Below are 12,145 nucleotides of genomic sequence, written 5' to 3'. Positions count from 1 at the left end.
CAGTCAGAGGTATCTGTGGCAGTTATTAAAGCTAAGCTTCTGAACATCCAGCTACTCAGGACTTAAGGTTTTGCACTTAGTAAATAGAGTGATCCCTTCAAGAGTCTTACAAGTGTTTATCAGATGAATAATGATAACTAATCGCTGTCGATAACAGATAAACGCATTCAGCAGAGGCCCTGAGGTTATTTACGCTTTCTGTCCTGCACACCATCTAATCAGATCTCAGACCCTGGGAACGTAACTCTACATGACAAAAACAAAACCTCAAAAATATACAGTTATCACAAAAATAAATACCGTCTTAATTGATATTGCAGATTTTTTTCTGATGTTTCTTTCCCTATGTTCAGTTTAGTTTTATTTTGGGGTGGGTTCTTTATCTGAATGAAGAATATGCCGTGCAGATTGTGAAACACTTTTGAAGCAAGCAGTTTATAAATGTGTGCCATATTCAGCTATAAATTTACCCTAATACGCTAGAACTGTAATTTAATTGTGTTGGTTCGATGGGAGAGTTATTGTTTTACTTTTAGCATTTTATTTTTCTGTAATTCATTGGCACGGTTTTCATGTTTGAGTTTAGGTTTTGTTGTTTGGAAATGTTTAGTTTGTTTGGGTTATTTATTAATCATAATGTGAGATTTAGGAAATTTAGAATAAATGTTACAATGCAAACATGCAACACTTTGTGTAGGTGCATGAGTTCCAGCTATAAAAACATCAGAGTGAATATGCAAACGCACCTGTACCTCCACATGCTTGTGAAACTCTAAAAGACTCAAACCAAAGACATTTCCATTTGGACTGCTAAGAATTTATTTTTTACAACTAGTTTTTAGTTAAGTTTTAGTTGACTATAATAACCAAGTAGATGTGTTTGGAAAGTTTAAGCACCATTCCTGTTAAACATGTTGACCTGAGACTGTTTGAAACCCATTCCAGGTTCATTTGTTTCTTCTGTCTTGCAGGTACCTCAGTGATGAAGGCATAGCAGAACTGAAAGGATCTGCTGAGAAGATAGCACACAGTGACATTATTCGTATTGCACTTGATGTAAGTTTAATAAATACACATTTTATACAGTGTGTTTTTTCCAGAGTAACAGCGCGTCTGAGTTTCATCTGCATATAAGAATTTCTAATGCTGGTTTTAGTCGCAATTAAAGGAAAATCACCATCAGTGTAGTAGAAGTAGTTTTTTAAACCAATTTTATTAGATATTTCATTTACTAAATAGAAATAACAGGGAAACGTATAAATATCTGCCAAATAAGTAAGTATAAACTCATTGCCTTTATTGTGTGGAGACCCATTCAGTCATGCTTATATGCCTATTCATCCTTAAAAGGCACCTTTCTGAGCCAGAAATAACATCCTTTTCCCTCTTCGATCACTGTGAAAAGCTCGCTCAGTGACTGCCTACTCAAATTATCTCATCAATCAACATGAGACCAGGAATCTATTAATTTTAATAGCATGGATAATAGCATAATTATCTGTTAATAATAATTATCTGTATTAAAAAAACAAAACAACTAAGTCTTATAATTTGATAAGTGACTAAACACAATTTAAATGTTAGGTTTTTCTTCAAGACTGACAAAGATACTGCGTACCTGACCTGCAGCAGCAGACAAGTTGAGAACCTGCCGTCATCGCTTTTACTGCAAAAACATTGACCTTTAAGGTTTAGCATGGAGTGCTGCCAAAAGGGCTCACACTGAATTAGTACTGCATACCTGGTTTAATCAGCTTGTAGTAACTTTGGAGTAGTACTTGTAGGGGCTTAAAGTCATTAGCATTTTAAAACTAGGAGTAAAATTAATTTGGAGCCATTGATGATTTGCTACCAAAATGGTGCGTTTAATTGCATCATAACTGTGTATAGAAACATTTTGCTACTTTTGTGGGTTTTACTGGGAGCACGTACTTTGTTCAGACATATTGTCTGCTGCAGTAAAGGGGGTTGTAAAATTGGTTTGGAAGGGACACACATTTGGAGTTTTAATGTTTATCTTAATCATGGCTTGAAGGAAATTTAAAATCCTTTAAGAAAATATAAAATTGCGTTAAATGTGTAGATTAAATAAAGCGGTGATTGAATTTTAAATGCCATGGGCTCAAATTCTAAACCCCTTATTTCGCAATTATTCCATATTTTAGCCCATAGATTTATGTTGTACTGCAATAGTACACATGCATGGTTACTTGTTTGTTTTGCAGTTTCTCCACTTCTAAAAATGATTGAATAGTTAAAATGGCAGTTTTTTTTTTCCATCTGCATTTTTTATCATCACCAGCACATGATTATTTTCTTCTAATAAAGCAACGTTTGTTTTGCAGACAGATCTCAGGACTGTTGGGAGAAAATGTCTACCATCCGATATCAATAGTGGAAGAACTGAGAAGGTGAGTGGAATACATATTGTTGCACCACCATTTCAATGCTAAATTTATGAAACTCAGTTAAGAAATGAGATGCTGCAACCACTGGTTTCTTAACATCCGAGTCAACATTGGAACTGCAGTTCTCATTACTGCCACTAGATGGCCCTAGCACACCGAGAAATGAGGATCAAGCAACTGCTTCTCTGCTCCTGAAAGTGAAGCTGAGCAAATGGAGAGGGAAAAAAAAAAAAGCCAAATATGAAAACATGTAATTTTATGTGCATTTACCTCCTGTTCCCTTCAGACTCAGAATATGATACAGCCCCATTATACCCTGGTAATGCACTCTGCCTTGTACATATAATGTGTAAATTGCACTGTATTGCGCCATACACTTTTTGTATGTAGTATTATATGTAGATTTACACATACCCCTTCCCAGAAGTAGAAACCATACTTTTTGTTGAATAGTCCTTTCTAAAGCGTTTAAGCACAGTGGTCGCTGTAGATCTAAATGTAAGCCTTGAGGCTGTTTGGAGGAATAAATAAACCTGTGCTGAGTTAAGTATGCTACAGGGAAAGAAGTATTGTTTTTTGTTTTGCAATAAAAAAATCAGAGTAATCCTCAGTACATACTAAAAACTCCTGGAGGGTTTTTCAGTATTTTGCTGTAATCCTCCCCCGCACATGCAGATTTGCCTTTCAAGCCACCCCCTTTTTTTTTTTTTTTTTTTTTTTTTTTTTGATGTCTTTTGCACATGGCCAGTTGGAGGGTCCATGTGTCCTCCAGGTGCAGAAGGTGAGAAACATCTCAGCTCCTAAAGACCATGAGGAGTCCCAGGGTGCGCCGCGAATGCTGCGCCTGCAAATGACAGATGGGCACACCACCTGTGTTGGACTGGAGTTCAAACATCTGTCTAAGATCAGGTATAATAGTTTTGTTGCATTTAAGAATATGTTGAATAACAGGTTGCAGTGTAATGTAAATATCTGGGAGGGTAATATAACTGGTTAAAAGTCATAAAAAAAATAACATTATTATTATTATATGTATATTATATCTAATAATATATACCTGTAAAAGCTGCCTTTTGTTATAACTGCATAGATACAAATCCGAGTGCATTCAGCTGGTCTCTCATATATTCAAAACTAATTTGTAACATTCTGCACACACCCTCCTCCTTCACCTCCCTGTCAACGTTTTCACCCCACCACATGCCTGAATTTTCCCTTTATCTGCAATTTCCTCGCCGTGGCAGCTGATCTAACAATTCTTAGCCTTAATTACATCTCCATCCAAGCTACCGTGGCCTTGGTGACTGCTGCCATGGTGACTAGCCAGTCTGTACAGGTGGAGTGGCCAGAATGTGGGCCTTGACTTCCTGATGGGAAGAGAGGAGAGAACAGAACAAATCCCCTCTTTATGAGCGGCACACGCACACCGGCTACCAACAGCGCCAGTTAGTGTTTCTTATGAAAGTGTCCGCTTTAGTGTGCGTGAGGCCATAAGTGAGAGGCAAAGAAGGATGAGCTGGATTACAGGACTGTTCAGTGTGCGAGACAGTGATATATTAGAGAGCGATGACAATTAAGTAGCAACACTAAGGGTGAATAGTGCGTTTGTATGTGATTGAATCAAGGATAGCTGCTGCCTCATTTCTGCATTTGCAGCTATCATGAGAACTTCTATCATGATAGCGGTGGAATCATCTATCCCAGAGGTTTGGAGTGAAATCCCTAATTGTTGCTTTGGCATCCGGCATCAGTAGCTGGAAATCCCTCTAAGTCCCTGTGCTTTCCTAATGAGAGAGGCAGAGGCCTTATCAGGCCTGATGAGATAGAGGGGCTTTTAATTTACCATGAGGATGGGTGAGCAGCTGGGATTATTAATAGTCTCTCCTAGCCTTGCCACCCATCTGCTGGCACTGCTCCATGTCATTTATAAAGTGGTATGGGTAACGCAGTAGGGTGTGAGGCTTGGTATATGCAGTTATAAGTGTTAAACCTCCAAATATATTTAACAGTAAATATATGAAAAAGCCTTTCATCCACACTGGGTATTCATTATGTTTTTGTGGCTTTGTTTTTCAGTCTTAATATTGTGTATTCAGTATTATTATTAATTTTGAAATTCTTGTTTTTCAGTCTTAATACCCCACCAGGAACAAAGGTGAAGCTTCTTGGTACAGTCCAGGTTAAAAATGGTCTTTTGCTGCTTGATGATTCAAAAATCTCTGTCCTTGGAGGAGAGGTTGATCACATGGTGGAGAAGTGGGAACTACAAAGGGTGAGGGTCAATGTTTTAATGACGGATCAGCCACTTTGGCTAAAAAGATGTCATATTTTAGTAATCATTATAAATCTGTAATAAAGGCCACTGCCACTCTGTCATTAGCCATTGCTAAGGTTGTATTTGTGTGAGTTTTTTTTTTTTTTAAAGGAGTCCCTTTATCCTTCAACCTGCAGAGTCTGGCCAAACACAGCAGGAGTAACATTGGAGCAGAAGGCGGACCTCCTCCCTTTGTGCCATTTGGTCAGGTGAGGAAGAACGTTTCATAGTTCACCTAAAAAGCAAAACATTCAAAATGATAAAAAAAAAAAAAAATGTGTCCAAAAAGAACAAACAAACTAGAAATAATAATATATAATAAAAAACCAGCAAAATTAATACAGACAGGAACATTAATATGAAATTAGTTTCAGCAGTGATTAAATGGAAGTCACGTATTAGTGAGTAACAGTAACCTCATAAATGCATGCAAGGAACCAAACACAGGTCTGGCGCCAAGAGTGCCCGTATCTTGGCAATGTTCTCTCTGATCTTTTGGAACAATTGCGCCTTCATGAATCTTTAAAAACACGATTGCAGTGTGTGCAATAAAGCACAATTAAAAATGAAATCTTAACTATATATTTTTTATGGAATTATACACCGAATACCTACATTTAAAAATTACTGAGTGTGAGTCTTGGCAAGGATCACAGCTTCCAAGTGAATGCATTTGTATCAGCTTGACACTTGGATTTTGGGATTTTCAGTCCAGATTTGCTCAAGCTTTGTAAAGTTTGATGAGGGGCATTTGGGACTTATTTAACAATCTCTAGATCTTCAGCGTAACTGTATTTTCTAATGCGGGGTCACTGCAGGGCTTAGTGTTGAGTAAGTCTGCTTTGGGTCGTTATAGATTACTCTGTTCCAAGGTATTTGGCACTGGAAAGCAAATGTGTGTGCCTGCATTTTGCTTGGATCTATGTTCTGTCAGTGAGTCAGTTTTACTTATCCCAGTTCCTGCTACTCAGAAGCATTCTCACAGCGTGGAGCTTCTGCCATCATGCTTCACAGCAGGAATGTTTTTAAAAGTGTGGTTGTGGTGTGTGTTTTTTTTTTTTTTTTACCAGACATTTTCCCATCAGAAGACTTTAGTTTACATCACATCACATTTTTTTAATTTTTTTTGCCTCAAGCTCTGAGTTCAGAACATTTTTACTTACAGAATGATCCTAAAAACAATAATGCAGATAGATTTGGTTTTGTCTGCTAGTCCTTCTCCAGTCACTTTGTCCTTGTACCTGTACTCTCAGTACTCTTTCAGTTTAATGTTTATTGAAACACAGTGACTGAACCTACTCAAAAGTAAACACCAGTGCTCTAGTCATTTGCTGGCCCATGTGACTAAATCATCACTTCGTGCAGTCTTGGAACAGCTGCAGGAAGCTATGAGTTCCATCTCATTGGCACCAAGCCACTAACGGTAATTGTTTTGAAATTAAATACAGTTTCCAGTCAAGTTTGAAAACAGCAGATGAATTTGTTCTAGTTCTAGTTTGAGTCCATAAAAGAATGGTTAGGAAACCGTATGTGGGTGAAGATCTTTGCAGCGTGTTCTCTCTCTCCCTGTAGAAGTGTGCCAGGAAGGATGAAGTGGACAGCAGAGAACTGGACCAGAGGAAGACCCTGCAGACTCATAATGTGGTCAAAAGTACGGACGAGAACGATGAGTTTGAAAAGCAGCGGACGGCAGCTATTGCTGAGGTGGCCAAGACCAAAGAGGTATCCAAACCTTTGTCTTCATCGGTTGCTTATGTTATGTAGAGCTTTATGTTTGTTTCAGAAAAGTTGTACAAACAGTCATGATTCTTCACCTTGGTGGAAAATTATTTCCAGAACCACTGTTTTTGCCATGTTAACAGTTTTGCTCCTCATTGATTGCACTTTCTGCACAAGTGACTTAATTTGTCCACAATTTAAAAAATATACTCTCTTTATTGGCATTCACCTCAACCTTAATTGCCTTTGACAGCTGCGTAACTCTTCAAATTAAAAAATCATAATTACATTGTCAATTGCAGAGTTGTGTTTCTTTTATTGTATTTTTTGTCCAACCCTGCAGCTCTATTGATCCTAATGTTGTTTCCTTGTCAGGGCCCCCGCACGTTTGGCGGTGGAGGAAATGCAGGCAGCAATTTATCCAGCGCTGCCTCCTCCTCCCGAAGCCGAGACTCCTACCAGCAGAGGAGACGGGAGGACCGGGCTGAAAGAACAGAAAGCAGACAAGATGGAAACTACAGAGAGCTGGTGAGAACACAAACATAATCCAAAACCATAAAAAATAATGTTGTTGAAATAATGGCTTTACCTCACATTACTGAAGTTCCAATTCACTGTAACAAAGCAATTTAAAGGTTCAGACTTGCTCTGTGTTCTTCTGTGGTTTCTTTAGTCTGGTTTGAAGTCTTATTTCATGGTTCAGAGATTGGGTGAGGCATCCGTTATAATATTGTAGAAATGTAAATGGATTAGAGGCCTGGTGAGGTTTTCCAATCAAGTGGCAGTCCATTTGTCTTGCTTTGTGTTGTATCCTGCCAGTTTTCCTAGTCTGAAAGGTTTCGGCTGAACACATAAATAGAACAGAACACAATATTATAGTGTTTGATGAGGGAATGGTGTTTTTTGATAGTTTCAAACTTCAGCACACTCTCTCAGGTAAAATAGAACTTAAAAGGGGGAGCCCTGGTGGGCTGTTTTTCCTCTGTCACACTAAACTGTTTCTAAAATAAGCTTTTTTACCCTTTTAACCTCATAATTATTCTCATAACCACCATGTGCATGTCATCGTCCCCTATTTCTGTGCATTTTATACCCTTTATATACAACAACAATGTTTCCTTTTTGTCTTTGTTTCATTTTATTTGTTGGGTAGGTTGATGAACGCGCTCTGAGGCACATCATGGAGATGGGCTTTAACAGAGAGGCTGCTCGACAGGCTCTGATGGACAATAATAACAACCTTGAAGTGGCACTGAACAGCCTGCTGACTGGATCTTCTGGTAGCAGACCTGGCCCTGCGGCAGTTGAGTCTAACAAGCCACAACCCAGAGGTAGACACACACACACACACACACACACACACACACACACACACACACACACACACACACACACACACACAGAGCCCCAGATGTGCCTTCTGCCCACTTTGGCCTTATAACAATTTATGTGTCTACAGAGTAAGCAGAGCCAGATTGAGGTTGGAGGAGTGATGTGGAGGTCTTTTAAATGCAATGAAAATCAGCAGCAGCCTAGTTAAAAGTCCTTTGTGGCAGTTTTGCTTGTTTTAGTCCATTTACCAGAAATTGCATGCACATTTTTTTGGCTGACTATTTTCACAAGCACACCTTAAGGTTTCAGATGCAGTCATTGCTTTGTGTCCAGTTCATTAGTGCAAATCAACCTGTAGTAACTTGAAACTTGTCCAATCACACTGAACTACTTAGATTGTTTTTACCAGCAAGTGGTACAGCAAATGTGAACAGGGACTTTCTGAAACTCTTACTCTAAAGTTATTTTAAAGGTACTGTGCACACTGATTACAAGTAAATTCAGTTGAGTTCGCATATGCGCACTAATGCCAATAAAACCACATACTTCATGTAGACACACGGGGCCATAAACACATTCAAACTGATCAAATAATCTTTGTCAAAATAATCTTTTTATATTTTTTCTGGGTTTTCCTCAGGCAGAGGAAAGGGAAGAGGCAGGTCAAGAAATGAAGATGATCAAGAGGGAGCAGGAGGAAGACCATCTGGACCAAGCACATTGTTTGACTTTCTGGAATCCAAAATGGGCGTTTTCTCCATTGATGGTGAGTGAATTAGTCTGAGTTTTAATTCCAAGCTGTGGAAGAGAGAGGTTTATTTGTTTTTCTTTTTTTACAGTTTTGGAAGACACAGACAGGAAATGTAAGGGGACAGAGATGTGTATAACATACAACATAATTCCTGTGTAGGGATGACTTGCACTCTGAGAACTCTGGGAGAGCACACAGTTATTATTATTTTTTAATATGGGTGATATTTGTATCCCTTTTTTGCCAGTTCTTTGGTAAGAGTGTACAAATTTATAACTGAGCCATGATTAGGCTGAAACAGACGGCTGTTGTGTGGTCAGGAAAAACTAAGACATGTTCTCTGACTACAAGAAATCAGCACTGGTCTGAAATGCCAATAAAGGATTTGTCAATATTCCTTCCACTATTTGTCCTATTATTGTTCTGTCGTAGTTCTTAATAAAACTGATCTTTTTTTGTTTGTTTGTTTTTATCAGAGCCAAAGAGCCAGGCACCACCGAGACATCACGAGAACAAAGCAAATTTCTACAACTCAGACTATCACACCAAAGACGCCCCTCAGACCAGGTTCTCCTCACATAACGACCATAGGCAGCAAAGGAATGACAGACCACCTCGCTTTCACAGGGACACTGATTTTCCCAAACCTGGCCAGGAGCCTCTCTCTAATTCTACAACCTCCCAAACGTCAGCCCAAGCCCAGCAGTGGAAGGGCCAGGAGAGATGGTCGCGAGGGATGTCCGACAGATTGCAAAATGACAAGAAAGAGATGCGCGATGAGCAGAGTTTTTCTTCTTCCTTCATGTTTACTTCCACTCATTCTAAAGAACCTCAGCAGCAGATGGAGTTTAGTGGATCTTACAACCAACGGTCCAGAAATGGAGATGGTGGTGGGCACATATCAGCGCTGTCTCACAGAAGAGGGGTAAAAGATAATACAGCCACATCTAAACTGAGCAATTCGGCAGGAAGTGAGGCGGACGGAAAAGGAAATAAACGTGCAGAAGACAACAACAGCAGGAGAAAGGGGAAGATGGACCGGGCAAACTCTGATCACCCTGACCGACAAAGGGATAGTGGGGCAGGAAACTTTAACTCAAAGGGAGGAAGCTCAGGGACCTCCCAAGATCTGGGGCCATCACAGACTTATATACCAACAGGGGAGCCTGCTCATTTCCAAAATGGAGTTATGGAACATAAAAGAACTGGGCCGATCAAACCACAAAACTCATCTTGTCCACCCAACCGGGAGCCACCCCCAAAGAAAAACAATCCTAATAACCCAGGACCTAAAAGAAGGGCAGGTCAAGGAAAAGGGCAAGGTCCTCGAGGATCAGAGAAAAGTCATATTGCTGAACACATGTGGAAACCTGGAGATGAGTGCCTGGCACTTTACTGGGAAGACAGCAAGGTACGTTATCTCTAGAACTGTGACACAGCAGTAGTTTATAATGAAAATTGCTGTGTTCAGCTTGCTTTTGTTCTTTGTCTGAGCACTGGTTTGACAGTTAAGGTTATTTTAAATGTTCAAAAATTATCTGTGGGATTATGATCCATTTTCATTTTAACAGTACTGACAGTACCTTTGATTTGTTTTTGAAAGCTTTGTATTTGAGAGTAATGAGATTTCTTTTTTCTGTCTGGTGTGTGTGTGTGTGTGTGTGTGTGAAGTTCTACCACGCCAGAATAGATGCCGTGCATCCATCTGGTTCCACGGCTGTGGTTGTATTTAGTGATTATGGAAATTGTGAAGAGGTGCTCCTGAATAACATCAAACCTGTTGCTGCTGATGTCATGGTAAGGAAAAGGGAAACATCTGTCAATATTACGCTCAGAATTTGTCGGTTCATAGTAAATAGTAAAAGCTAGTAATTAAAGTGTGATCAGGTGAGGAAATGTGATAAAATGTGAATGACTTCTAGGTGAATTACTCACAGCAAAACATTACAACTGTATGGCAGGAGGAAGATGACGGCTACTATGACAGTTCACTAGAGTTTCGCCGCGGGGGAGATGGACAGCCTAGACGCACGAGACCCACGCAGCAGTACTACCAGCCGCCCAGGGCACGAGATTGACGTGTCTGCATTTACACGGGCAGGTAAATAAATAAATAAGAAAAAGTGTTTTCTTTACACTAGTAATTAAACACAAATCATGAATGTGTTTTACTTTCCCATTCATTTTTCTTTTTTTGTGGTGGGAAGCTGATGGATATGGGACGTTTCTGTAACCCCGCCTCTTTATATTATTACCTAAACAATAAGAACTGGCAGCTGTAAAATATCTCAATTTATGCTGAAGTTGATTTTATATAATAATTTCAACATTTAAGCATTTTGTGAAAAACAATTTGATCCGGTCTGTGTGAGTTATTTTATAACATTTCCAGCATCATAATATAACATTTGTTATGCCGTATTATCTGTTAAACAAATAATAATTTTGTTTGTTTGTTTTTTTTCCATCCATCAGTGTGCGTATCCCTCATCCTTCCACGTTCTGCAACAATCCAGAGTGCTTCCTGAATTTTTAAGTGTCCCAACAGGCTGGGCATACAGGACTATTAAAAGGGCTCGCACACCATGCAAAAATAAAAGGAAAAAAAAACTGACATGAGCTCCTGTTTATTTTGTCAAGGACATATCTACTGTACATGTTGTGAAGATTTGTTAAATGGATGCATCAAATAAACAGTTATTATTAGTATGTAGCGGATCTGTTTTAATGCATTTTGTTTTTAATTATTAAATTTTAATGATGAATAAACTAATGCAGAGTTGAAAAAGGAACTTCTCAGAGGTCCCTGGCTTCATTTTTGCTCTATTAATTTTAGTTGATCTTTTAGGTTCAGTGGAATTAATGTTATCTGGTGACTTGGTAATTATTTTTAAAACCTGCTCTAGCATATTTACAAGTTGTTGTCTTACAGCTTACCGTGCATCTGACATTTTCTCCAAGTCCACAGCAAGCAGCTCAGGCTAATTTGTTGTGTTCTGTGAAGCAAATCCAAATGGTAAGACAATATCTCCCTGCTGTAACAGAGATGGTCACACTGCAGAGATATCATTTTGCACATTACAAAAGGGACTGTACCTAGCTCTTCAAGCACTGCGCACACTCTGCTGGCACTTTATGGACTTGTGCGGTGCGAGAGACACGTTTTGCACATGGAGAAATAATCTCCACCTCTGCTCCAATTTCACTCTTACCAACAGTAGGGGATAAATGGACAATCCAGCAGGGTTCAGCAGAAAGGTCACCATGTTATTCTGTATCACTAGTCCAAAGGGTTTCCTTTATTTTCCAACTGAGGCGCCAGGCAAGCATAGATGAATAATTAACAGCTGGTAATATGGAAACCTATCCACCAGGGAGGAACTGAAAGTGAAGCGCTTGACAATGTTCTAGGGGACTGACTATGGCACAGTGGCCAAATGAGAGAGGATTGATTTTCAATCAGATAAACATATTTTGGTAGAAGAATTAAGGCTGTTTCATACTGAGTATGTTTTTCTTGGCCCTGCAGGGAAATCATGTATAATGCTGCAGTTCCTTGGTTTAAGCTGTTATTGGTTATTAGTTTCAATAAATGCATGGTTATTATGTGTGCAGATCTTG

General features: G+C 39.2%; 1 protein-coding gene and 1 long non-coding RNA gene across 2 annotated transcripts in view; one reads left to right on the top strand and one right to left on the bottom strand.

Annotated features, from left to right (window-relative positions):
* tdrd3 (tudor domain containing 3) overlaps window positions 1–11,247 on the top strand; it is an 11,765-nt gene extending 518 nt beyond the window's left edge. The window contains exons 2-14 of the mRNA XM_030726493.1: window positions 972–1,056; window positions 2,346–2,411; window positions 3,157–3,317; window positions 4,539–4,680; window positions 4,860–4,931; window positions 6,295–6,444; window positions 6,817–6,969; window positions 7,595–7,772; window positions 8,414–8,539; window positions 9,001–9,935; window positions 10,196–10,321; window positions 10,486–10,625; window positions 11,000–11,247. Coding sequence (XP_030582353.1) covers window positions 972–1,056; window positions 2,346–2,411; window positions 3,157–3,317; window positions 4,539–4,680; window positions 4,860–4,931; window positions 6,295–6,444; window positions 6,817–6,969; window positions 7,595–7,772; window positions 8,414–8,539; window positions 9,001–9,935; window positions 10,196–10,321; window positions 10,486–10,602 — 2,311 coding nt within the window. The 3' untranslated portion in view covers window positions 10,603–10,625; window positions 11,000–11,247. The remainder of the gene's footprint in view (window positions 1–971; window positions 1,057–2,345; window positions 2,412–3,156; window positions 3,318–4,538; window positions 4,681–4,859; window positions 4,932–6,294; window positions 6,445–6,816; window positions 6,970–7,594; window positions 7,773–8,413; window positions 8,540–9,000; window positions 9,936–10,195; window positions 10,322–10,485; window positions 10,626–10,999) is intronic.
* On the bottom strand, window positions 6,708–11,730 carry LOC115778390 (uncharacterized). The gene is made up of 4 exons (XR_004019775.1): window positions 11,621–11,730; window positions 11,462–11,520; window positions 7,031–7,284; window positions 6,708–6,925 (listed from the first exon to the last, which is right to left on the bottom strand). It is a non-coding gene; the product is annotated as an uncharacterized LOC115778390 (long non-coding RNA).
* Window positions 11,731–12,145: the final 415 nt, after the last annotated feature.

This window comes from Archocentrus centrarchus, chromosome 3 (assembly GCF_007364275.1).
Source record: "Archocentrus centrarchus isolate MPI-CPG fArcCen1 chromosome 3, fArcCen1, whole genome shotgun sequence".
NCBI classification, from domain to species: Eukaryota; Metazoa; Chordata; class Actinopteri; order Cichliformes; family Cichlidae; genus Archocentrus; species Archocentrus centrarchus.
Note: the sequence above shows the minus strand (reverse complement) of the source record. Positions and strands in the feature narration are given on the sequence as shown.